We start from the raw sequence: 25,926 nt of genomic DNA on the forward strand, positions 1-25,926 counted from the left end.
AACAGCTTTCCGATTTTTTCCTCTGTTTCCAGAACAAATTTAAGCCTGGGAGTCCCCAAGAAAGCCCGAGAGGACCCCCTGCCTGTGCCCTCAGACCAGCATTCACTCCCTTTCCTGTAGGTTGGTTCCAGCTGCTCAGATGATGAGGGTTTGAGACATCGCTTCTACTGGGGGCTTGGACCCCTGCAGGGGGTGGTGGCACTGAGCCACCCACACTCTCACCTGATGCTCCTGACAGAATGAGGGGCTGGCCTCTGGACTTGGGCAGTGGCCAGGCGTGGAGTGTGGGCCTGGGTCAGGGCTTGGCATGTGCCCTGGCTCCCTTTGGTCTGGGGTGGGGGTTAGGGCTCAGCCTGAGGCTGGGGTCAGGGTTAGTCTGCCCTCTCCTGCCCTTAGCTCTGTGAGAAGCCAGCTGGCTCAGAAAGCGGAGGGTGAAGTTCCCGCGTGGGCGCTGATTGTTCTGGCTTTCCTCCCAGCGGTCTCCCCATTGCAGGATGGGCGTTGGAAGCTGCCTCTTGGGTCTGAGGTGGGGGAGGGAAACTCCACACGTATTTCCCTTGGGGACCTCATAGAGCAGGTCTGCCTGGCCCCTTGGGGTAAAGGAAGGAGAAGAGAAGAGACACTGTGATGTCGATAGTTGGCAGGGTTGTTTCAGACCCGGTGTCTGAAGGGTAGCACTGACTCTAAAGACAGGCTCTGTTGTGGCAGAAATGCAGCCAGGAAGCTGTCAGTCCAGGAACTCAGCCCACTGCTTAAGGCTTCCAGGTCACATGGGGCTCCATTTTCCACTGCCAAAGCACCCCTCCCCTGTCTCGGAGCACCCCATCCTCACAACTCCTGTTAAGGGTCAACAGCAGGGAATGGTTACTCCTATTTTGCAGATGGAGAAACTGAGGCCCAGAGAAGGAAAGTGGTACCACCTGAGACCACCCAGCAAGTCAGTGTCTAGACAAAGCCTTGAACTCAGGAGCCTTGACTAGCTCCCACCTCCCAGGTTGGGGATTGGGCACAGAGCCTGAGCTTGTCCTCAGTGGTGGGGGAGGAGGTAGGAGTGGGCAGGGAAGATCCAAGATCTGCGGAGGTGAGCTTCTGGCTGGAGTTCCAGTGTGGTGTGCAGTGCTATCCCTGGGATACAGCATCTTAGCACCATGAGGGACCCTATGGAGAGTGTTCAGTTCAGACTGAGACCTTCTGCAGTCCTGCCGAGTGACCCAATGCTACACTGATCACTAGGAGTGGGGCGGAACAGACGGGTGCTGCCCTCCAAGGGCTCCCCTACGAGGGTCTCTGTCTAGCATTCCGTTGGTGTTCCCTGGGGCTACATACAGCCCAGGCAGCTCTGCACATGAAAGGTACCAAAGCATCCATGCAGGTTAGCCTGTGACCAAAGCAGGAGTCGAAGAAACCATGTGCTGCCTCCCTGGGTTACAGACCAGGGCTCCCTGGTTTCCAGATGGAGGCATGGGCCCTGAACCTTCTGTGGGGATCTCCAGCCTTCTGCTCCTTTCCCACCCAGCACCCTTGCCCGTTTCTTATCTTCCCTTTCATCCAAATCAGAACTGAGCTCACCAGCCAGTCTGGGGTTATGTCTTCCTCTTGATTAAATTCCTTTCCCCCTTTTCCCTAATTGTAGTAACTTTAGAGGTTGCGACATCTCTTCCTTTCTCATGCTTGTCTCTGGCTTTTCTACCACACTTTTGTATTCTTTTCAGTGGGTCCTTCTGCACAGAGCCGTTGAAGTTCTGGGAGAAGTGGAGGGTTTAGGAAGAAGGGCACTTACCTTTGTTCCAAGATCCTTCTCCCGAGAGCCCTCCCAGGCAACGCCCCCCCCCCCCCGCCCACCACTTTGTTCTGCCCCTCCCATCAGAGACCCACATCTTTACCAGGGGTCTGATCTCCCAGCTAACTTGCCACTAAATGGCTTTAGCGTACTCAGAGGAGTCTGTATTTTCTGTGCAGGGCCCAGGAGGGGCAGGGATGACCCTTAGGGAGCTCCAGGAGGAGCGGTCCCAGAGGAGAGCAGCTGAAGCTTTAGAATTAAGGGTGAGGGCCTAAACCTGGAACGTAGGGGGCCGCATCTGAGGTTTGGGCTCTCAGGCTCCTGGGTGCCAACCAGGCCACTGGCTGTAGGAGCAAGTAGCCAACCTTTCAGTCTGGGCCAAGCAGAGATAAATCTGGAGACGAGAATGGCTCCCATTCCTGAATATCCAATTAAGCTCTTTTAAGTTGTGAGAAAAACATACTTCTATGTGTCCATCCGTCTCTTCATATGTCTATGAAACAGACCTTTGACATTCACTGAGGACACCTGAAGAAACTTCTCAAATACATGACTTCCTCTCGACTGTGCTTCTCAAGCTTTGAGCTGTCTGTGGATCACCTCGGGATCTTGTTAAAAGGCGGATCTGAGTCAGCAGGGCTGGGGTGGCACCTAAGATTCTGCGTCTCTAAGAAGCCCTCGGGCGGTGCTGATGCCGCTGGTCCGGGCAGCAGAGCATCCTGCCATCCCTCACATCCCACGTCTGTCCAGGGGGCCAGTAGTGCCCACCCCACTGTGCAGTGTGAGGGGAGAGGTGCTGGTTATTAAATGAGAACCACGCACCTGACAGAGGCAAGGGTCCTAGTGGTGGGGGGCAGGGACCTCAGCTTGCCTCATCTTTGAAGTGTGTGACTCCGATTCTTGCCTCTGCAAAATGACGTGTGTCCACATGTCAAGGACCTTCAGACTTACTCTCAAAGAGCTGGAATCACAAATGACAAATCGGTGAACGCCCAAGGTCTGGTCTCTTCATGTGTCTCTGTTCTCATGTGCATCAGATCCCCTCAGCTCAGGTCACCGGCAGGTACTAGGGGCTCGGTGCCACCTGGTGCCTGAGGAGGGTTTGTGGAGGACACTGCTCTTTGGCCCTCTGGCAACGTGATGCAGCTCTCGATCCAGGTCTTACATCTTTATCAGAGAAGGAAAAGAAGTGTCTGTGGCTTGTTCCCACCCAAGCGTAAGCAGGGCCATGAAGAGCTCGAACAGATGGAAATGCTGCCTGACCTCTCTGAGGAGGTGGAAGCCCTGTGCCTCACCCAGTGGAACATAGAGCAAGCCTGGCAGCCGGGGCTCCTCTTTAAGATAGGGAGGGGACGCCACCTTTAAGATGACTTGTTTCTGCAGGCAGTGGGCCAGCGCCCGAAAGGTACCCTTCTCAGCCTTCAGCCCCCGCCTGCTGAACTTTGACCAGGAAATCGAGCCCAGAGCTGTGCCTCAGAACTCTCGGCAGGGATGGACAGGCTCTAGACCGTGCTGTCCAATATGGGAGCCAGTAGCTACGTGTGGCCATTGAGCCCTTGTGATGTGGCTAGGGTAACTGAGGAAAGTGGAGTTCTAATTTGATTTGGTTTTAACTCACATAGCTGCAGGTGGGTCATGGCTGTCCTACTGGATTTAGATTAATGAGCCATCTCTTCCACCCATCCCACCTCTGTGGCCCCTGTATGCCCCCGCTGAGCTGCCTGGGAGCTCAGAGAGGAGGAGGTTCAGGCACAAGAGTGAGAGGTGTAGTGGGCCCCCAAGCCCAGGACGGGCCTGATTCAGGCTGGTCGGCCAGGCTAGGCGGCACGAGGTCCATGGCATGCGTTTCCAGCTGCCCATCTTGCTGCGCGACCTCCGGCGAGCCACGCCCTGAGCCTGGCGCTGACTCAGCAGACAGCTTCCAGGCCCCTGCTTGAGACCCAGGCCCGCTCCCACCTTCAGAGCCCGCGTGCCCTCCAGCTCCCCTTACCTGCTGTGGAGCCAGTGTGAGTGCTCGCTGTGTGCGTACGTATCCATGCACACACCTGTACACGTCTGGGCATGCGTTTCTCTGTCCAGAGCTGACCATGTCTTGGCCCCTGGCTTCCTCCTTCTCTTCTGTGTCACCGCCCCCGCCCTGTCTCCACACCTGGGCTCCTCTGCCCTCCCCCGAGCCACGCGTCGCTCTAGGTCCTCCTCAGTTCCTCCATTGCCCGATGCCCCCAGCTGACAGAAGTGCTGATCTTGTCACACCCAGCAGCTGCGTGCAGAAATGCTACTGCAAGCCACAGCGGGCTCAGCAGCACTCCTGCAAGATGTCAGAACTGTCCACCATAACTCTGTAAGTGTGCGTGGCGTGGCTGTGGCCGGGAGTCCTGGAGGGGAGGGGGCCGCATGCCGCCCCGAGCTTGCACCTGCCGGCTGGATGAGGGCCGAGAGCGAGCCCGTGCCTCTGGCCCAGCGCTTTCTGCGCTGTTGCATGTTGATGTCTGTGTGTCTTGTGCGTTCTCTGCAACCTCAAGCCATCGGGGCGGGATGGGGGGCGTGGGTTGGGCAGATGGAGCTGTGGGCCCTGTGGGAACAGCGGGAGCTTGCCTGGAGCTGAGACGTGGAAGGCTTCTTGCTGCTGCCATGATGTGTGGTTTCCCCTGAATGCCCCACTTCTCTGGGCTTCAGTCTTTGCAACTGCTGAATTATTAATAAGAGCCTTAGAGCTTGAGTTCCTATAGACTGTTCCCCTGCGTGGGACAGGACCCTCACCCCAAGGAACCTCACTCACACTTCATGTGCCAAGTGGCTTAATCCCCACAATGACCCTTTGAAGTGGGTCCTTGTAATAACCTCATTTTACAGATGAGAAAACTGAACACAGAGAGGGCAAGTACTCGCTCAAGGTCACATCACCTGGCAGGGTGAGGATTTGAACCCAGGGAGTCCTAAGCACTAAGGCCCCAGGGCATCTCTAACTGAAGACCAGTCTTCGTTTGGAAATCCCTTGAAGTGGGGGAGCCCACCGTAATTTGGGCAGCTCTGAACGCTGGAAGCTCTTCCTTGTGTTTTTTAGGGCTCTTCTGCCCATTGATGCCTCCTTGGGGTGGAAGGACAGAGGCCGATGCCCGTGTCACCATCTCTGTGGCTTAATCAGATCGTAGGGTGATTCTGTGACTGTATTCAAAGGGGTCCCAGGGCTCACACCATGTGGCTCCATTCCAAGGCCTCTGGTCAGCTCTGAAGTATAGAGGCCCCAGAACTTCGGGCTCCTGTGGCCTCCTTGTCTGCCCCCCTCCCCCGCCCTATCTACCAGAGGGGTGTCCGGGATGCCCTGGGTCCCTGGCACAAGTCCCCAACCATTCCAGGGCTGCTGCAGGGCCACCAGGGAAGGAAAGTTTTGCCCTTGCTTCCATTTGCCACCTGGCCAGGGACAGGGAAGGGCCTGAGCTCATGTCTCGAAGGTCCCTGCTTCTCACACACTGAACCCATCCATCCACTGCCCCATGAAAGCTAGAGAAGTTTGGCCTTTTGGTTTCTAAGAATTTCAAACTGCAGGGACGAATCCCTGTAAACAGGCCCATGGAGGGAGAGAGGGAGGAGGGCAAGGACCACAGGTGTGTCCCAGGGTCATCTTTCCTCTCCAGCCCCTTCACTTAAACTTTGCTTGTTAGGTACCCTGCTTTGGGCAGGGTCATAGAGGGGCCCCCAGGTACCCACGCGCCTGTATTTCCAGGCCACTGGCCCACTTCTGTTTGGGCTTTCGTTCTTCAGCCATCACCCCCTGCTGCCTCTGGTGCCGGCCACGGGGGACACAGAGATGAGAAGGACCTGAGGCTTTCCCATGGCCTGCGTGTTCGTTTATCCCTTCCTGGGCAGGCCCCTTCTGAGTGTGAGCCCCCAGCCTGGCACAAGCTGGCTGGGGAAGGTAACTGGTAAGGGAAGCACTGTGCCCACTTTCAAGGAGCCACAGTCTGAGAGGACAGACCACTCGAGGACCACACCTGGGCTCAGAGTGGGATGTACTTCCATCCTGTTGGTGCCAGCTCTGGTCCAGGGCACCCGGGTCCTGCAGAACTAGCTGCCGGTGGGCAGGGGCAGAAGGGGTGGGCGCCGGCACGCATGGGGCTTCTTGCTTCCAGGGCCGAGCCTTGGTCCACCTGAAGGTTTTCTCAGGCTACTCCTCCCCCTTCCTCTGTGTCTCCTTCTCTGCTTTTCTTACTTCCCTTCCCCCTCTCTCCTTCCTTCCCTCTCAGTCGAAACTGGGAAGTGAAGGGCCTCACATGGACCCCATGGATTCACCTTCTCTGAAATCTGGAGGCCCCACATGCAACAGAACATTGACTCCTAGAAAGGCTGGGATGGGAAAAGAGCAGGGCACACGTGTCACTGCCCCAAATCAAAGGGCCATTCCCCCCACCCCCCACTGTCCACCCCCATGGACAGAACTGAGAGGGAGGGGAGTGGAACCTCCCACTTACCACCCCCACTCCGATGGCCCAGGGGGCAGACCTCCCCTGCAGGGGCAGGCTAGCTCTTCCAGGAGATCCAGAGGGAGCCGGTACCCTGCAGTGGGCAAAGATGGGGTCCTACTCTTGGAGACCCTCTGGGAACACCCTTTCTGACAGAAACAAATCCATGCCATGTGGACCCTTTGGACGTCATACCACGGGTTCTGTGCCCCCTCCGCTCAGAGTGGAGCCCCACCTCACTGGGCCTAGTAGCCAGAGGCAAGCAGAGGAATCCCAGAAGGGCAGCCAGCATGCATGGTGGCCCCTTTGGCTCGATCTCTCCCTTCCTCCTCAAGCTCCAAGCAGACAGCCGCCTCTCCCTTGACTATTTCCCAGGCGGTAGTTTCCTCTGGCTTAGTTGGTGTTTGTTTATTCCCAGGGTCAGTAAATCCTTCCTTGGATCCCTCCAGAACCTCTCCTTCTGTAGCCAACCCCTGTGCCCCCCACCCCCTCCCTCATCAGCACTTCCCCATTACTCTCCATGAGTGTGGCAACCCCAGACTCAGAAAAGCCCACTGCCTCTGCGGCCCCCCAGGGGCTGCTCTTTTTGGCACGTGGAACTTCCATCCAGAGCAGGAGACGGTTTGCTTTGTTTGAGGGTCCATGATGTCTCTTAAACCTTCCCAATTCCATCCCTCTATGGGTCCTGATTTCACTTTTCCCAAGGGTTTTGTACCTCCCACGGGAGTGTCTGTAAACCACATACTCACATGTGCATTTTTAGTGGTTCTACAGGATACTGACATGGCCTAGAGAGATGGGATGTCTGCCCAAACCTGTGAGGGGGTTCTGGAAGCCGTGCTGTGTTGGCCACGATCTCCCCCAGGCCCCATGCACTGGGAGAGAATCCTGAGACAGTCTGTGGACAGGAGCCCTGGCTCTGGGGGATAACGGGGGGCTGGGACTAGTGTCTCTGCCTTCCCTGGCTCCCGTATCAAGACCTGGCAGCCCCAACAGCGGTTACCTTGCTCTCTCCTGACAGACGGCTAGCCCGGTCCACCCTGCTGCTCATTCCGCTTTTTGGAATCCACTACACGGTTTTCGCCTTCTCCCCGGAGAATGTCAGCAAGAGGGAGAGACTTGTGTTTGAGCTGGGGCTGGGCTCCTTCCAGGTAGGTGTAGTGGGTGTGACAGGTGGGAGGGGGGGCTTGTGGGGAACCAGGGCCCTGACCCCTAACCTGCCAGTGGCTCTAACTTCTTTCACCTAGATTCAGCCTTGTGTTCTGTCCCTGAAATAGGAGCCCTAGAAGAGAAGGGAGCTGGGAGAGCCCCTTCTGCTGTCAACCCTGTGGGCTCCTATGAGAACACACACTGATCTCTTCCTGTGGCTGCTTCTGGGTGTTGTGAGCAAGGCCTCCCTTGGGCCCCCCACCCCTCACCTTCAGCCTGGGGTGTGAGCAGGGTGCTGTCCTGAGACCTCCGTGTCCACATCCTGACTCCAGCCTGTAGACCAGGCCTCTTATGAGTGCTGGAGCTCTGTCTTACCCACGTTGGGGTCCCCAGCACAGTACCTGGCCACAGAGGGCCAAACAGGTGGATGAGCAAAGAGAGGTATAAATGACCCAGGGAAGAGCGAGTGGGGGGACGATGAGTCCATGCCTGAAAGCGTAAGTAGATGGGGTTGTCAACGTGTGCGTGAAGGAGTGAGCGAGTTGGTGTGAGGATGCGTAGTGAGTAAATAAACAGATGTCTGCACAAGTGGGTCAGTGAAGGTAGCAGCGGCAACCCTGAGTGTCCCCAGGTAGAGCACCTCTCCCTAAGCCGGCTCTCTGACCCAGCTTCTTGATGGTCAGAAGCTTACTCTGTGTATCTGACGTTATCTCTCCGTCCCTCAGTTTTAATTCAAGGCCATTTTACCTGTTAAGTTTCTTAGTCTGGCGTGGCTGGGAGTTGTGTGGACGCAGCCCCGGCCTGGGAGTCAGAGCCCGGGGTTCCTGTCTTAGCACAGGAATTCTAAATGCAAAGACTAAAGACCGTATGCAGAGCAGCTAGCTGCTTACTCTGTGTCAAGCAGTTACTCATGGTGCTCTGTGTGCTGTGGTTAAGAGTATCTGGCCGAGAAAGAGTGGGATGGGGAGGGAATGGGGATAAATTCACAGGTATGTCCTGTCCTGGAGTGGTACCACCCTCAGGGTCCTGCAATCTGGTTAGGGAGCCCAGAGAACATCCTGGGGATAGAGCTGGGCCTTGGGGATGGGAAGGATCTGACGTAGGGAATGTGGGACCCAAAGCCGGGGTGTAGCCACTTGGGTTCCTGGGCGTGGCCATCTTGGTGCAGCAGAACTTTTCCCATCTCCCAGATTCCTGGGCACGGGGCCCCCCATCCAGGTCATTGGATGTTTCTGCTTCCTGGTGTCATTCCCCATTTCCACTGCCTCCTATGCTCCCTGTGCACAAGGTCCCTTGCTAGCATTCTCAGGTTATTTTTTCTGTCTCTCCCTAGGGCTTTGTGGTGGCTGTTCTCTACTGTTTTCTGAATGGGGAGGTAAGATTCTGGCCCTCTGGCTCCTTAGCAGTGGAGGTGGGAATTGCTGGGGAGCAGACAGGGGCATAGCCTGCTGCCCACCAGAGCTGATTCTCCCGACCAGGGCACTGCCAGGCTCCCAGCACCTGGAGGTGGGGAGGGCAGCGGTGCTAGGGTCTCCTGGCAGCCTCCGCCCTGTGCCAGAATCTCTCCCACCTTGCCTGCTGTGCAAGGCATCAGCTGGACTTGTAAGGCGTTACCTGTCTGGCAGGGCTCACACTGTAAGATACACCTTAGAAAAAAGAAATGGAAAGAGAAGAAGAACGAGGCACAGAAAATGGTACCTGTAGTTCATGAGGCTGTGCCGGGCAGGGGTGCCAAGTGGGGAGCTGCCCAAAGTTCAGCACTGCCCCCCGCAGGCCCACCTGCCTGCCCAAACCCATCCTCTGTAGAGTGGGGATTCTGGGGACTTGGGAGAGACCCCGGGAAAGGCCTGGAACTTCTCGCAGGGTTCCATTTCCAGAGCTATGGTCTTAGGGCCTCCTGCTCCAGTCTGTTACGGTGATGTTTTTGAATAGAGTCCAGAACAGAGTTGGTAGGACAGGAGTGGGGTCTGAATGGGCGGGACGGGTGTGGAGAGTCACCAGGAGTCATTGCACCTGTGTCTGGGTCATGGCTACGTGACTTCAGCAGGCTCTTCCCCTTTTTGCATCTGAGAAACAAGAAGATTGGGTTCAGAGATGGCCAAGACAACCTACAGAAAGGCCAGATAAGGAGAGGCGGCAGAGCCCCTCAGGGAGTGGCTGGGTGGGGGGCAGGGAGTGGGAGCATGTGGAGCTTGCCAGGAGACCCGTGGGGGAGGTGGGAGCTGGAACTGGAGGGCCGGGTGCTGGAACCACTCACTTGCAGTCATGCAGTCCATGCTCCACACAGAGGTGCTGGACTGGGGGAACGGGCGTATGGAGGCGGAAGCTGGCCATGCCCTGTCCATACCATGCTAAGAACAACATGGGGGTGTGTTCACCTAGACAGCACCCTAGTTAGTGGTCCTCAAGCCTGACTGCATATTGGGACCCTCGGGGAAGCTTTACAACAGACGGATGCCCTACCCCAGAGACTGTGATGTCATTGTTCTGGGATGTGGTCAGGGCATCTGGATTTGCAAAGCTCTCCGGGTAATTCTGATGTGCAGCCCACTGTTAATGGTCTGAGAGAGGGGGGCTCCTTCCCTGATCTGTCTACCCCAAGCGCCTGCTTTTTAAGATTCCTCGAAAGGCCCTGTGAGCTAGTCACTGCCTGTGGAGCGCCAAGGCCTAGGACCAGAGGCCCGCAGAGAACAAGAAGCCATTCGAGGGCCTTGCTCAGACAGTGACTTGGGAAAAGGGCCTGAGGTCAGCTTCTCAGAGGCATTCCTTTCCCATTGGTGGCCTTGAGGGCTGCGAGCTGCCACTTGGGTCGGTGGGTATTGCAGGAGGTGGCAGTGGCAACCTGGGAGGGGCCCCGGCAGAGCAGTCAGGTAGAAGAGGCTGGAGATGCTGTGTGTCCGGAAGTGACCGCTGTCTGTCCAGAAGTGACCGTCCAAGTTGCTCCCTGCAGGTGCAGGCGGAGATCAAGCGTAAATGGCGGAGCTGGAAGGTGAACCGCTACTTCGCCGTGGACTTCAAGCACCGGCACCCGTCCCTGGCCAGCAGCGGGGTGAACGGGGGCACCCAGCTCTCCATCCTGAGCAAGAGCAGCTCCCAGATCCGCATGTCCGGCCTCCCGGCTGACAACCTGGCCACCTGAGCCCACCGTCCTTTCCTCCTCTCCTCCGTACACAGGCTGGGGCTGCAGGCAGGCGCTGGCCCACGCATGTTGTGCTTCTTTTCTCACTTCGGGCAGGCCCTGGGCTGGAGGCCGGGCTCCCCGAGGTGGGAGAAGGATGCAGGGCGCACTCGGGAATCGCCCCTCCCCGTTTGGCGCTGGCCCCACCCACCATGGGCCCCCGGGCCCTGAACACAGACCTGTAAATACTCCACCAATCTTGAAAAATTGTCTCATCCCTACCCCTTGACCCCACTGTCCTTGCTCACCTCAAGCAAGTCCCCAGCTTCACCCTACCCTGTTTCCACCAGCCTTAGTGATTTCCTTGACCCTGTGAATGAGGCCTTGTGAGCTGAGGCTGACGACCTTGCTTTGGGGGGTTGGGGTGGGGCCTGCCCGACAGCCCCCACAGTGTCTGACTTCCAGTGTGGACTCCTTGAGTCTGCTTGCCACCTGAGGCCCTTCTCAGGCCTGGCCCCGTCCCTGAGGCCTGCCAGAGGTCGGGCTTAGATGCCCAGAGCATCCTTTAGTGGAGGCGAGACCTGAGCCGAGACTCCCTCGTCTTCCGCACCCAGCATCTCGGTGTCCAGGTGCCCAGCTCTTGGGTATCAGGGCAGTGGACAGCTGCAGGGTTCTTCCAATCAGAGACTTCATTTTGGGTGTGGGGCTAAGGGTCCCGGAACGTTCTGGTGCTCTTCATTTGGTAGAAGTTGCCAAGATCCAGAAATGTGGATGTGATTGGAAAGGAGATGGAAAGAGTTTGGGGGCCCATGGAAGAAGACCTTCACTGGCTCCATTATTTTACTCCCGACTCAAGGTGGGCGGGGGTTCTCTGGTAGCCTCCCTTCTACCCTCCCATCCCCAGGCATCAGCTGCGGGAGATGAGAGACACATGCCTCAGAGAGACTGCTCCCCACCCATACCTACCACAAGGAACCCCTAAGCCCTCCCCCTCCTCATTCCTTCTTAAGTCAAAGCCATGAATAGGACAAACCAGCCGCCTTCCTGTGATGTCAGTGAATCCCGAAGCACCTTACCTCCTTGTGCCCGAGTCAGGGCCCTCAGAACTCCCCTTCCCCCCACCCTCATGGACAATGAGGAGCCCCAGCCACCAGCTCCTTGGGCTTGGGCTCAGCTACGGAACTATCTGTGAGACCTTTGCGAAGACTTCCCTCTGTGTATTCTTGACATTGACTCGCCACAGACGCTCGAGTGGCCTAGGGCACTGGGAGGGGAACCACACCCACCATGCCTGTTAGAAGAAGCCGCAGATGGAAGGCATGGCAGCTCCCCAGCTCCCGTTGTGGTTCTCCAGTTGCAAGTTGATTGGCCACAGCCTAAAAATTCAAAATGGGGCAGAACCAGGTGGGGGGAAGGTGGAAGAAAGTGCTAGAGTGCCGTGGCCCATGTGGGGGGCCCATTTCATTCCATGTCAACTTTTGGTGTTGTTCCTGTCCAAGTGCGTTTGTTGACTTGTTTCGTGATCATGTTCTGGAATGCTTGGGGAACTTGGGTGGAGAGGGAATGCTGCTTAGCTTGGTTTTATAAAGAGGACAGGGCCTGGGGAATTTGGGGGTCCGTGTTTGGAGAGAGCCTCGAGATGACTGGAGAAGGACTTAGTGGCATGGTTTAGAGAAGAGCCCTCTGTCTTTGGCCAGTGAAGCACTGTGGACCCCTGGGTCTTTAGCAAACCTAGAATCTGCCCCAGTTGGGCTCATACTGCTGAGACTGTGGACGCAGGGCTCCCTGTTTGGGGCCTCAGTTGCTCCATTTGTGAGATGCAGTGACTTCGAAAACTTCTCCAACTTCTGCACTTCAGTAATTCTCCCGTTCAAAACTAAGTAGGTAAAAGGACATGCATCATTGCTATGCATATCATCTGAGGTTTGGAAGTGTACGTGTTTGTGTATACGGGGAGGGAGGGAAGAATGCCCTTCATTTTCCCTTTCTTAGAAAGGAAACATCTATCTCTTCCATTGGGACACCACAGTGGAAGCTGGTGGGCTGGAGGGAGGGATCACGCCAGGGACAATTGGACAGGGGCCTTGGGCGTGATGTGCAGATCCAGCCGTGTCCCTTGCCTGGGCAGGTTGCCACGGCTGCTTGGACAGTAGCCACCTCCAGATCCTAGGAGCAGTGCCCTGAGTGGACCTCATTTCTTCGTCCCTGTCCCCACCAGCAGCACTGCTTCACTGTGGAAAAAGAGACTTTGATTTTATACATATATCATCCCAAAACAGCAAAACCATCAGCAGCCCTGAATCCCATGTGCCGTGCTGCCGCCTGAGCCCTGGGTTGCATCCTTGTAGAGGTTCCAGGTTCCTGTTGGTTTATTGGTTTGTTTTTCTGTCTGAACGAATTATTGCCCGTCTTGTGAACAGATGTACCCAATGTATTTTGAATGTTCCAGAAGGTTAGGCAGCTGGCCTGCAGGGTCATAGGCAGTGGGGGGATAGCATAAGGTCTGGACAAAACCCTGCCCTCTCTGAGTCTTTGTTTTCAAATCTGTAAAATGGGCAGTAGGACTAGCTGTTTTGTATAGCCCGTTGCATTCCCGGAATTCTCTGTCTAAATACCAGCCATCTACTTACTGGGAATGGGCCCAGGCAAAGATTGTATTTGCCTGCCTGGGAAAGGGTAAGAAGTGGCGGTGAGCGGGGAGGGGTTTGAGGGCTTTGGGAATGGTTAGGCTGGAGAGGAGCAGAGTTATCCGACTCCATAACTCTAGAAGGTCATTACCAGGAGGGTTTTTTTTCTGGTTTTATGCAATCCTAAAGGGCAACAGTCACCCAGGGGAGGCTGAGTTCTTCTTGGAATGAAGAGATTTTTCAACAACTTTTATGAATATTCTGCCATGGGACAGGCCATGTTTGGAGAGAGTCTCCAACCCTGGGGGAAATGGGATTCCAAGTTAGGGATGCTGAGACTGTCAAGGAACATGTGAGAGGACAGAGTGTGTGATTCGGGGGTTGGGGGGGGGTTCAGTAGCTTCTTGGTGGTCCCCAGCACTGGGGGCTTCTTAACCCCCTATGATACCCGAAGCCAAGCCACATTTTCTCTCTCAGTGGGTGGCTCTGTGACCCTCCTTGACCCATCCAGTGGTCTGCAGTGATTCCTTTTCTTACCTTCACCCCTCCCCAAACCATCTTCTTCAGAGAACAGGGCCAGGGAGCTGGAGCTGGGCCCAAGGCTTGAAATACACGTCATCACCCACCAAGTGTGCTGACTCACCTCCTCCATCTGACCCTTTCCCTTCCTGGAAGGAAAGCTAGAAGAGGCTTTCTTTGTGATTCTGTGAGTACCCTCAACCCCCTCAAGGCCACTCCAAAGTGAAAGTAGTGAGCGCTTTGTCATCATAAATTCATCCTTGAGCCCAGTGACCATGGAAGCCTGCCAGAAGAGTTCTGAGCAGGGAGTGGGGAACCTGGGCTTCTCCCAGCTTTGCCAGCGACCTGCTGTTTGGCCTTGACCCCTTCCCCTTGTATCTTTAGGGAGACTCACAAAGCACTAGAGGTGGGAAGAAAAACTGATCTGCAGGTCAAATGTCCCCATTGGACTGATGAGAAATCACTTACCGGCAGGCTTAGCACGGTGCCTGTACTGTGTTGGGATCTAATACGCTTTATGAGCCTGAATGAGGCAATAGGCCCACCAGCGTGGGCCCAGCCCTGCCCATGAGCCAGAATAAAGCATCCATACAGAAAACATTCAGTCTTGCGCAAGCAAGGGGCTCTGGCTACAGAAGTTGTTAGGACTCCAAATTGCAGGAAGAGCAATGGAGTCAGTGTGGCTTGGGGAGAACTGTGTTCTAGCCTTGGGTTCTCCACCTGCTCTGTCCTCCAAGGCTCAGCCTCTCTGAGCCACTGCTTCCTAATCCGAGAAATGGGAGGACATGATTTGCAGTCTGCTCCCCAGTCCAGGGATGAGGTTGAAGTGAGACATCCTTGTGTGTAAAGGGCTTTGGAAACTACACAGGTATGGGCTGGTTACTGGGGCGAAGATCCCTGAAAGGGACCCCATGCTGTTTGTCAACTGCTTTGAGCCATCCTGGGTTAACCTTGGCCCCATTTGTAAAACCACCAGCACTGGGGGCAAGGGGAAGGCCAGTTGGCTGTGATGGACACAGAACTCCAGACTTATTTCTGTCAACTGATTCAATTGCTCTTGGGGTTAGAATGGGGAGAATTTCATGTGGGTGGTGATTTCCTTGTCACCTCCGTGGGAATCCTTCAAGGATCTGGGGCGTTCCTCAAGTGGGCTATGTGCTCCTTTCTTCTTTCCCTTAATGTGAGGTCCTGGGATGTGTCTGTGCTTGGCCATTTGTGTCTTGTCTCATGTCCGTGTTCTGTGGTTTGCCCTTGCGAGGGCTGAAGTGGGGCAGTCCCCAGCATCCCAGACGTGGCTCCAGGCTGGCTTGTGGAACCAGGCGCCCCTGTGTTTCATCTCCCACAATAAAGATAAGCCCCGAGGACCTCACTGCTACCGCTGCCGCCATTAATGCTGTGCTCACAACCTTATCTGGGATTTTAAGGATGTCAACCTGCTGTAGATGACTCAATAAATGTCTTATCATTTTTCCTGGTGGCTGTAACTTGGCAGAAGTGGCGGGCAGGGAGGAGAGGGGGTGGGAGGGGAGGAAATCTGACCACCCAGAGTAATCCAGTCTACACAGTCCTGTGGTCTTCTGGATTCCAAGGGGAGGTGCGAGAACAAGCATGGATGAGCTTAGAACTACGGGCTTGGAAGAGCCAAGTCATGGCCACAAAAGGACCTGCAAGGACCATGCAGACTGAATGGGATCAAGGTCTGCTGGATGTTTTGAGTTCCTAGAAAGGGAAGTAACTCACCCTACGGTTTTTGACACCCTATAGCCTTGTGTTGTTTTGGGAGCATGGCTACCAGATACCTCAAAGCTTGCCTACAGGGAGCACTTCATTTCAGGTAAGCACAGGGCGTCATTGGCTGCCAGTGGATATTCAGAGCCGTCAGCCCGTGCCAGACCAGTTAACTAGTTCCAGGGAGCCTCCATTTCCTCGAGTGGCTACTGATTGTCATAACCTCCAGGGCTCACTTTTATATTATTCAGAATGTACAGTCGCTAGCAACGGAAGATAGTTTTGTCTGACAAATCAGAAAAGGAGTTTAGGGGAAAGATATTTGGCATCTCCTAGAACTCTCTCGAGGCTGCAGAAACCAGCAAGTTGTCTCAAGCCTGAACATGCCACAGATGTGGTGACAGAGCTGTTTGCTGCTGCCCCCAGCCCAGCGAGGTCTCCTCTATGCCAGGGACCCACCCTTACAGTTACCGGCATTGAGAGCAGATAGTTTGGCTGCCGAACTCACGAGCAAATCAGACTCCACATGCAGCCTCTTTCCTCAAGTCTCTCACCTCTGAGTCAGAGCCTCACAGGAGTCCATTAGGTTGGCTGTGTTCTGGCTGGAAATTTGATGTTTCTGGATTCTACCTTGGGGAAGTCAGTCTCCTAAATCCGGAAATTTTCTAAACTTAACAATAGTATTAAAAAGTCTTAAAATAACAAATGCCCATTAGAGCAGGCCTGAGGTCTACGGCTGTTGCAGAGCCAGCTCCCTCCAGTGATCAGGTGGGCCGAGATGAAGAAGTCAAGCCAATGGAAAGAGAAATCCCAACCAGATAACATGCAAGTCCTACAATTAGGCCACTTGCCAAATGCACCAGGTGTCTAGTGGGGCTGTTCCCCAGCTGTTTCTGCTTCCTAAGATTGCCCCTGCTCTTTCCTCTCCAGGTCTGCCTCTTCTTTGAACCCCAAAGGATATTCCCAGGCTATATCATATGACTCACTTAGCAGATATCTTGAGCTGCTTCCAAAATGGAACCCACCCTCAGTGGGTGAAAATCAATCTCTTTGCGTGTGGGACTGCTGACCGCTCAGGCTGAAGACTTCTCTAGTGTCTAGAAAAACATCCTCACTGGCTTGACCATGATAAATTGAGCTTCCATAGGTTTCAGTCTTAGAGGGAGGTCTCATTCAAGAAGCAAAGATAAGGAGCCAAAAGTAAGCTGAAAGCCTTGAATTCTGTATAGACTTGAATTTCTTGGCAACTCTGAAGATCATCAGACTACTCAGTCTACAAACTTATTAAATCCTGTCTTATCCCTTCCACCACATCTGTCAACTATGCCAGCCCTCGTTTCTTCCAAGCCTCTTAAAAGAATGTCTTCAACCCTGGTTATTCCTGATGATGCTGTTTGCTACTGGTAGTGTGAGCAATTCCTCTCGAGTACCCAGTGGTTCTCAAGCATTAGCATGTATCAGAATCACCTGAGGGGTTGTTAAAACACGGATCACTGGACCCAAATTTCTGATCCAGTAGGTCTGAGGTAGGGCCTGCCTGATAATCTGCATTTTTAAAAAGTTCCCAGGTGCTGCCACTGCGGCTGCTTTGGTCTGGAGACAATACTTTAGGAACCATTGTTCTGGACATTCTACCAAGGACACTGGCTGGACATCACAGTCCCTTTTTGTGAACCTTGGACCTGGACAATGATTAACTTCCTAAGAGGAGGAGGACAAGCACAGACATCAGCACCATAATTTTAATCGACTTTTCTTCCCAGGTCCCTGTCTTTTCTTCCCAGGCCACTGTAATAAATGTGCATCAGTGTTGGCTCTCCCAGCCCTGGTCTGGTCCTTTGTTGAGCATTTCTCATGTTTCCCATGGAAATTGGCTGGCTTCTAAGATTCCACTGCCTTCCAGATCACAACTCCCACAGCAGCATCCAAATGCTTAGGGGGCCCAGTCTCAGCAGGTGAAGCTGGATGAAATCCATTCAGGAAGGCTAGACACTGACTTTCTCTCATTGTCCAAATAAGCCCAGCTTGCAAAGAAACTGAGTGCCCATTCCAAAGCAAAAGCAAAGGCAAACTGAAAAAATATTCTGATAGTCAGCTACACATACTCACGGATGCCAGAAGACTGGTACAAAATCATCATTTACTTCTATTCCAACTCATAGGGATTTGAAGTCCCACCAGCTCAATGGAAAGGGTCTTTGTTCTGGCCCTCCGGGCTTTCTCTCAGGTCACCCATTCTCTCTTGTTCCCCTTCCAGACAGTCCCTCCCCCCAGTTTATTCTATTCTCTTTACTTGCTTTCCTCCACCCGGGGTCCCTCCAACTCTGCCCTTAATCTAGATTCAGGCATGGCTTGGTGCTGTTTTCCTTGAACTGATACCTTTTTGGTGTCCCTATCCTTTGGTCCTTTGGGTTTCCCTGACACTAGAGAATCACCTGTGGTTTTCTCCTCAACCCTCTTCTTTTTAGACACTCTCTCCATGGGCAAAAGCACTCATTCGTATTCATTAACCATGACCTCAGCTGATAATCCCAACTCTTCATCTCCAGGCACAGTCTATTGGCATAGGTGTGTGTGTGTGGGGGGGGGGGGGGTGTACAATAAGAACCATGGAGAGAGCTGAGGGACCCTCAAGTCCAGCACCACAGACAGTTCCAAGATACTACACCTACTTGAGAGTCAAATCTTTGTGTGGCCGACTTATCCGACTTGAACAAAGGCAGATCCAGGATTTATAGGATCTCAAACACATATAATTTTGGGGAGGGGGTCCTCTTTAATTAAAAAATCCAAAGACTTGACTTAAAACAGTTATAAAATGACTTTCTTTTTAGAATGAGAAAAGGTGATAACTATAACAAATATTTCAAAATCAAAAAATATATAATATTTGTATTAATTATGACATTTTGGTCTATTTTTGGGCTATTCACTCTTGGATTATATCTTTATTGGATAATAATTTTTCTATCATTCTCTATACAGATAATTGAAATACAGTTCTGTCACATGATTCATCAAAATATGTGTTTTATTATTAATAATTTGGACTCAGTACCAATGAGAACAGAATCCCCCACTTAAAATTTTACATATCTGATGATTGGAAGATTATTTTCACAGACTAGTGCCTGACTCCATATACATCAAACTTTATTTCTCCACAACTAATCACAATGCCAGACACTTTCATATTATGATGTGATCTCTAGTCCTCTGTTTTTGCATGTAATGTTGAATGAAACATAAAAGCATTCCTAGATGACTTAGTAATAATCGAACTATATAATGAAGCAACGGTACACTACTTAATTGTAACCCAAACTGAATGTATCTCTAACTTAACTTTTCTTTAGCTAGATCCCCAAAATGCTCATGGTCAGTTCAACATTACCCAACATGTGAGATGGTGTCTGGTTTTCAGTCTTTTGTAACATATAGTATTTTGACTGTTAGAGGCACCTGATAATAGCTGGAGGAGGGGTTTGGTAAGCACACTTTTCCAAGACAATTGCTCTTGAGCCCAAGTAATGAACAAATGGCTCTGAAGAGAGAAAAAAGATGCCATTAGAAACAGAGAAAGTAGTATTAGCAAATACTTCTTCACTTTCTTCTGAAAAGCTTCCTGTGATCCCAAATCTGGTTAAATATCTCTCTAATGTTTTCTCATAGAATTTTGTACTGAAGTCACACTGAGTTTGAGCACTCGTGCAAGAAATATTAATAGCATGTCTATTAAGTTCTATGTGCTTCAGATGCCTGGGATAAAACCGTGAGTGAAGGATAAGATTTTTTTTTTCTTGTAGGGAATACATTCTAATCAGGAAAGCAGAAAGTATATGGGCAAATAAATAAGATAATTTCAGGTAGTGCTATATATTAAACAAAACAGAGTAATGGGATAGAGAAGATTTTAATAGGGTGCTCCAGACAGATCTCTCAAGAAGGTGACATTTGAGTTGAGACCTAAAAGACAAGGATATGGTTATTCAAAGATCAAAAGGGTAATGATCTGGAAAGAGCAAGGATGTAGGCACAGACTTAGTGGTGTTTCTAGAAACAGAAAAAAGACCAGTGTGGCTAGAATGTCTGGTAAAAAGACTGACAAGCAAACTTCAATTTCAAATACATAGAAATTCTGGATGAATTCAAACACATATGTATATGTTTAGAAATCTAGCAGAACTAATGCAAGAAAGGGAAATCTCCAGGTGATGGAAATCAGGAGAGATTTAAAAGATAGAGCAATGAGTGCAACAAGTCAGGAAGAGGGTCATGAGGTTTGGGAAGCAGGCAGTGACCAGGTCAAGTATCATCTTGTAGGCCATGATAAAAAAATCTGGAATATTCCTCAAGCGCAGTGGGAAGTCTTGGGAGAGTTTTATTCTGGAGAGTTAGGTCGTGCAGTTTATATGTTCAAATGACTCTGGCTGTGTTACAGAGAATGGACTGGAGGCTGCTCTGGAGGCTGCTGCCATTGTCCAGATGAGAAGGACGATTTTTAGATTGGGGTGCAGCTGTAGCTGTGGACATAGTGAGAAACGACTGGATTGGGGGCATTTGGAGCTCAAACCAACAGGAGTTGCTCTTGGGTTGGGCATGATAAGGGAAAGACAATGATCAGGTTCTTGGCTTGAGCAATGGCTGGGGTGGGGGCGCCTTTCATGGAGATGAGGAGGACAGGTGGGCAGACTGGGGAGGAGACTCAAAGAGTTCTGTTACAGAAGGGTCAACTTTTGACGTCACTGAATTTATCAGTCGGGAGTCAGGAAAAGAGAAGCTACTGTGGGAATTTCAAGTATGAGGAGTTTTAACAGGGGCATTAGAGGCTCACAGAACCATTGGAAAGGCTGAAGAAGTGAGACCCAGGCTGCACTGAGTCCCCCAGCAACACCAGGATCCAAGACTGGCCCACAAAGCAGGCAACATGGAAGCGGAGAGAGTGCGGAAAATTGGTGTCCTGGGCTCTGCAAATGGCCTGGTGGTTTGCTCTGCCTCTTCATTCTTCTACATCTCGAGAAATACTTACAACAGGTCATGACTCAACCTGTCATTTAACCCGAATGAGCAGGTGAGGCAGCAGCAAATATAAAAAGCCCAGGCACTGAGAACCAATTCTCCCAGCCAAAATGTCTAGAGGCAAGCGCCCTGATCTTGGTTTCAGTGGGAGGAAAATCAGTGCGTGGGTCTGCACTGCCCCCTGCTGGTCACTCGGTTATCAACACGGCAGAGCAGTGCTGCCTTCTGGAAATTGCAGGAGCCCTTCCCAGCGCGGATTTCTCAGCCAACCGGGCTTGTTTCCACACAATGACTCATAAATGAGATAATGAGGGGCAAGAGCAAGCTAAAATATTTACCATAATTAACATCGGGAGGAAAAACTTATATCTTAAATCGCCTGTGAAGAGAATGTGACCCAGAGAGGATTTGGCAGTGGGTTTTACCCTTTGCGTTTTCGGTTGTGAAACATAAGCTCACTTCCCCCACCCCGATCATACAGAAAGTTTATTTCTGAAGCCCACATAAATATAAGAAACATATGTTTGGTGTCATTTAGGAAGAAAATATGGGCGTGAGGATTTTCACACTCAGTCGTAAACATGAATATACTCATTTACTCGTTCATTTGTTCCTCAGATTTCCACTGAGGGGTTTGCTATGTCCTCCCTCATGGACACGAAGGTGAAAGAGATAAGGACTCTGATCCTGAGGGCCTTGCTGTTTGTGAGGAAGTGAATAAATCGGCTGAAGGAAGGCACACAGGGAGATGTGCCCTGGAAGATGCTATTGCTGCCCACCCAGGTCCAGTTGCTGCAGGTGTGGGCTGCTAATGGTGTCCACCTGCCCCCTTCTCCAGAAAATCGCTGAAGGACGCCCAAGGGGTAACACCATCCTCCCTCCACACTTCCGTTTGGCGTGGCCTGTGGCCAGCGACCAACTGACAGAGGGGTGTGACAGCCCAGCCCCTTGCCTCTGGGTGGGACAAGCTCTGTGGTGCAGTGCACATGCCGAGCTCCCTGCAGGGGCGGGAGGGGGCTCATTCAGCTGAGATGACATCTCTGCCCAGCCCCTTCCTCTGCTGCTCCCTGCTGTCCTCATTCCCCAACAGGTTCTCCGGAGGGCACCCCCTCGATCAGTTACCTGCTCCAGATTCTCCACTTCAGGCTCAGCTTCTATAGAATCCAAGCAATGGTCTATTCTCAGGATGAGGAAAACATGCCTGGAAGTTGTTAGATTTGAGCCCGTTAGAGATGACCGTTCATTCCACAGACACATACTGACTGAGGGCCTCCTCTGAACTGGGCACTCCCCCAGGCCTCGGGGACACAGCAGCAGATATGGCAAAGTCTGTGATCCCTAGCACATGCATTCTAGCAGGAGGGAAAGAGATGAGAAAACAGATGATGGACGATGAGATAAAATCAGGTAGGTTCTGTAGTGAAAATAAAACATGCCAGCTAGTTAATGTCACCAACTTTCTTTCCTACAATTTTCCCAAAACTTGGACCTTCTAATTCTTTACATCCAATGGTTCAGGTCCAGTCAGTGTCAACTCGTGCTCTGGATAGTTATTTGAAACCATGGCATTGACCACCAAGTGTTTTTCAAAGACTTCCCGACAAGTGCTGTGTTTGGGATCTTGGAACATTCTCTAGGCTTTCCTCTTTAAGGCACTGAAGTATTTCATTTACTCTCTGGATTCAGAGCCAAGAGTCCCTCTAGAGGACCAGGGATGGTGGAAACCAGTAGGAGGCAAGTCTCTGCCATCGCTGGTAGTGAATGCCAGTGGTCACCTGACAAATGGCGCAAAGGCAAGTGGGAACCCAGGCTTTACTCGTCCTGCATGACTATCAGTTCATTCTCCATGCCAATGTCCTGGGGCTGCACTGTCCTTTGATCTAGTGAGCCTTCCTAAGACCTGTAGCCTTAGGAGCTAAAATCTCCTACTGACCTGGAATCTCTCCCAGGCAGGGGTGGGTTTTAATCATCTTTCTGTGCCTGATGGGCACAAAACAAATTTTACTGCACAGGAGTTAACCAGTGACATTTGTGGACATAGTGACTTCCTTTTTAATTCCTATTTGCTTGCCTTAGTTATGATCCTCAAAGGCCAGGCTACAGTCCTCTCTCCATTAGACAAGCCCCATGCCCTTTCTAGCACGGTGCCGTTGCTCAGCTTCTTTTCCTGTTCAGTGGCTGCCTGGGGAATTTAAAGAACCCCCCGGGGCTTTCGAGATAGCCAGGCCTGATCCCAAAGTATGTGACTTAGTGCAAGTCGCTTCTACACAGAAATCTCACATCTAGTTTCCCCCTCTTGCCTGCATAGATTAGATGTTCAACATATTTCTTTCTCCAGCTCCCATCTTCCACCAAGTCTGCTTTTGAAATATTCTCCTCTGTTCCCAATAACCAAAAGGGACCCACCTTTCACATCTCACCTCTTCCACAAAGGCTCTCATGATCACTGGGTTGGCAGACCGACTTTAGAGACAATGTTTCTTTCTTCCTCTATAATTTGCATGGGATACGATCTTCCTAAAGCAGCAGTTACCAATCCTATGAAATCCAGCATTCTTTTCTCATCACACTTTGGGTGGCTATTAGGGCTTTCCTAAATATTTTGATCCTTCTCTTTATGGGGGAAGAAATTGGATGGCTTTCCCCCCAGTCCTCAAAGTCAGGCATGGCCACATGGCGTGCACTAGCCAATGAACCATGAACAGAAGTGAGCCAGGCCACTTTGCTACTGAAGCATTCAAGAGTCATGGAGGATTTGCCATGTTCCTGTTCCCTCTGCGGGAGCAAAGACCAATGTAGACATGCCATTTGTGCCAGAAACAAACCTTGGTTGTTTTAAATCACAGAGATTAACACAGCATTGTTGATTTCTGTGGTGTAATTAGTACATTATGATTGATGCACTCATTTTACTTTCCTAAAATGAAATTCATAGTATATATGTTTGTGTATATATATGCATATATATTTACTTAAATTTTTAAGAAGCAATAGAATGGTCTAACTGTATAAAGGAGAAAGAAAGGGGCATTAAAGTGTATGATATATATTCAATAAGTAAATGCCCTCAGCCGACAACACGAGCAGACATTCAGAAGTAGATCCTTGTCCCCGTGCATCTTATCACCACAAATACAGCCTTTGCAAGATTATCTAAGATTAGCAACACATCTTGGTAGTTTTGTTTGTTGGTTGGTTTGTTTTGTTTCTAGAGAGAGAGATTGTGTGCTTGACACGCACAAGTGGGGGGTGGGGCAGAGGGAGAGAAAGAATCCTCAAGCAGTCCCAGCTGAGCACGGAGCCTGACTTGGGGCTCCAACCCAGGATGCTGAGATCATGATCTGAGCTGAAACCAAGAGCCAGACGCTTAACTGACTGAGCCACCCAGGCGCCCCAATCTTGGTAGAGTTTTTGACAAGGGTTTAATCCTCCCTTGATTAACAAAGCAGTTGGTTTCCTGCGATATGCAACATATTTTAAAACTCTGTCCCTTATACTTTTCATCTAAGTATAAACAGGAGTTATGTTCTCGGTCCAGGTTTAAATGTCAACCTCTTCTGGCCCAGGTTTTAAGTAAAAACCTGCATGTTTTGCTTACTCAAGGGCCTGTTAGGATGCTGGAAAGCTGTGCAGGGTGTGGAGCTGTTGTTCAGCGTGCAGACCTGCCCTGTATATCGCAGGATGTCCACTGTTCTCGGCCCCTGCTGGATAGATGCCCGTTGCACTCCAGCTCTCATCGTGATGATCAAAAACGCCTTGAAAGTTCCAAAGCGGACTTCGAGACTGGGTTTTTCTTTCCTTGGAAGCTCTTCAGTCTTTCTGAAGAAGGAGACTGCTCTGCACTTCTTCATTTACCTAATACCGCCCAGCACTGAGATATAGCAAGAGTCGCTTCCTGGCTCTGTTGAGTTGATTTTCTAAAGCTGATTTTGTTAAGCTGAGTTTTTTCTTATTAGCACAGGCTGAAGGATTGCTCCTAGGCCCAGATCCTCCAGGACTCTGTCTCTGATGGCGGCACTAGGCCTGGGACACAGGCAGCACAGTGCGGTCCAGAGGGGTGGATGTCAAATGCCGGGGATGTTTCTGGAACATCTGGAACTTTTCCTCATTTGGTTGTTAGAGTTCATCATACAAGTCCTTTCCCCACCTCCCAGGAGGTTCTTTGGGGGTGTTCACCCCATTCCAGTGCCTTCCCAGTATTCCCAGTGTTGAATGGCCCAGACCTGGTTCAGGAGATAGTGGTACTTGGGCGGGGCTGGCTGTCCACATCCACTGCAGGCAGCACATGTTCTCAGCTCTTCTGGAGAGGATGGTGTTCCCAGATCCTTGTGGTTCTCTGTGCCCTCCTCTCCCGACCCGCCATTCACCATTCCCAGCTGCCCTCGGCTTCACCTGGAGGGATTTCCCTCATGCCTTGCCCTCCAGAGCTACCTTGGAGAGCGAGTTCTGGGAGGAGTCTCCTCCTCCAGGTGCTGCTCTGTGTCAGCAGCTTACTTCCTGTGGGCATCGTTTTGGGAACGCGCAGATGGTCTTGGGGATTAGTAATCCCTGGCCCCCATTGATCAGTTTTTGGGATTCACTAGAAGGCTGATTGACAATCTGATTCTTGAAAACGCTGTGCTCTGCTCTCCGATGTCATAGATCAGGTATGGTGGTCCCAGACTCGGCTCCTGCCCTTACGGTTCCTGTCTCCTAGCACAGGCTCTCGCTCTAGCTTAGGTCTCAGCTAAGTGGCTACTTTCCTGACCTCTGCCTCTGAAGGTTAGGAAATATGTTTGTGTTTTGTGGGAGAGGGTAGAACCCATCTGTTCCAGCCTCCAGACCCCATTTCCAGCTGGTGATCCCGGATGGCAATGGGCATTACCTCAGGCTGACGGCAGGGGGCAGGAGGGGACTGAGGATCGCATGTCCCCCATTTCTTTGATTCTTCTCTGGCCTGAATCTTTCCTTCCTGCCCCATTTTGACTTTCTGCCTCTGTTCAAACACGATTTAGTATGCACGTGGCAGACATTTAGCTTTTGCGGTCCTGCAAGATGTTCGATTCTTGACTTCCTAGACGTTCTTAACAAGACTGAATCCTGTTTCCATACTCATCTCAGGTTGGCCAGCTTAAGCCAAACCATATAGCTTTCAAGAAGAAACTTACCAGGTAAAAAGAAAAAGGAGAGGCTAAACTATAGTATCTATGGATATACACTGGTGTAATAAAACTTCAGAGAAGTCAGGGAAACGATTACTATAAAAGTCAGGATAGTCATTAATTTGGGGGGCAGGTACAAGACTGTGAATGGAATGCCACATGAGGGGGCTTCTGAAGCAGTAAAGAAAGTTCTGAGTGCTAGCAATGAGGGTTTTTACCTTATAATTTATACATTTTTGTATCATTTCTGTATCTGTGTTTATCTTACAATAAAAAAGTTAGAATAAACAATTGCATCAAAAGGCAGAGATTATCAGGTTGGATTAAAAAACATGATTCAGCTCTATTCTGCCTCCAGGAGACACACTTTAGATTCTAGGCAACA

The 25,926-nt window shown here is 51.5% G+C and overlaps 1 protein-coding gene across 3 annotated transcripts in view; it reads left to right on the forward strand.

Moving 5' to 3' along the window:
- The window catches only part of ADCYAP1R1 (ADCYAP receptor type I), a 57,279-nt gene extending 42,158 nt beyond the window's left edge, over positions 1 to 15,121 (forward strand). Inside the window, exons 14-18 of one of the 3 annotated variants that reach the window (XM_044387404.3) lie at positions 33 to 116; positions 4,038 to 4,121; positions 7,262 to 7,391; positions 8,723 to 8,764; positions 10,340 to 15,121. In XM_044387404.3, the coding sequence (XP_044243339.1) occupies positions 33 to 116; positions 4,038 to 4,121; positions 7,262 to 7,391; positions 8,723 to 8,764; positions 10,340 to 10,528 (529 nt within the window). In that variant the 3' untranslated portion in view covers positions 10,529 to 15,121. The remainder of the gene's footprint in view (positions 1 to 32; positions 117 to 4,037; positions 4,122 to 7,261; positions 7,392 to 8,722; positions 8,765 to 10,339) is intronic. The other 2 variants (XM_044387400.3, XM_057304418.1) reach the window with 2 other exon arrangements.
- The last annotated feature ends 10,805 nt before the right edge of the window (positions 15,122 to 25,926 follow it).

Source organism: Ursus arctos, unplaced genomic scaffold (genome assembly GCF_023065955.2).
Source record: "Ursus arctos isolate Adak ecotype North America unplaced genomic scaffold, UrsArc2.0 scaffold_3, whole genome shotgun sequence".
NCBI classification, from domain to species: Eukaryota; Metazoa; Chordata; class Mammalia; order Carnivora; family Ursidae; genus Ursus; species Ursus arctos.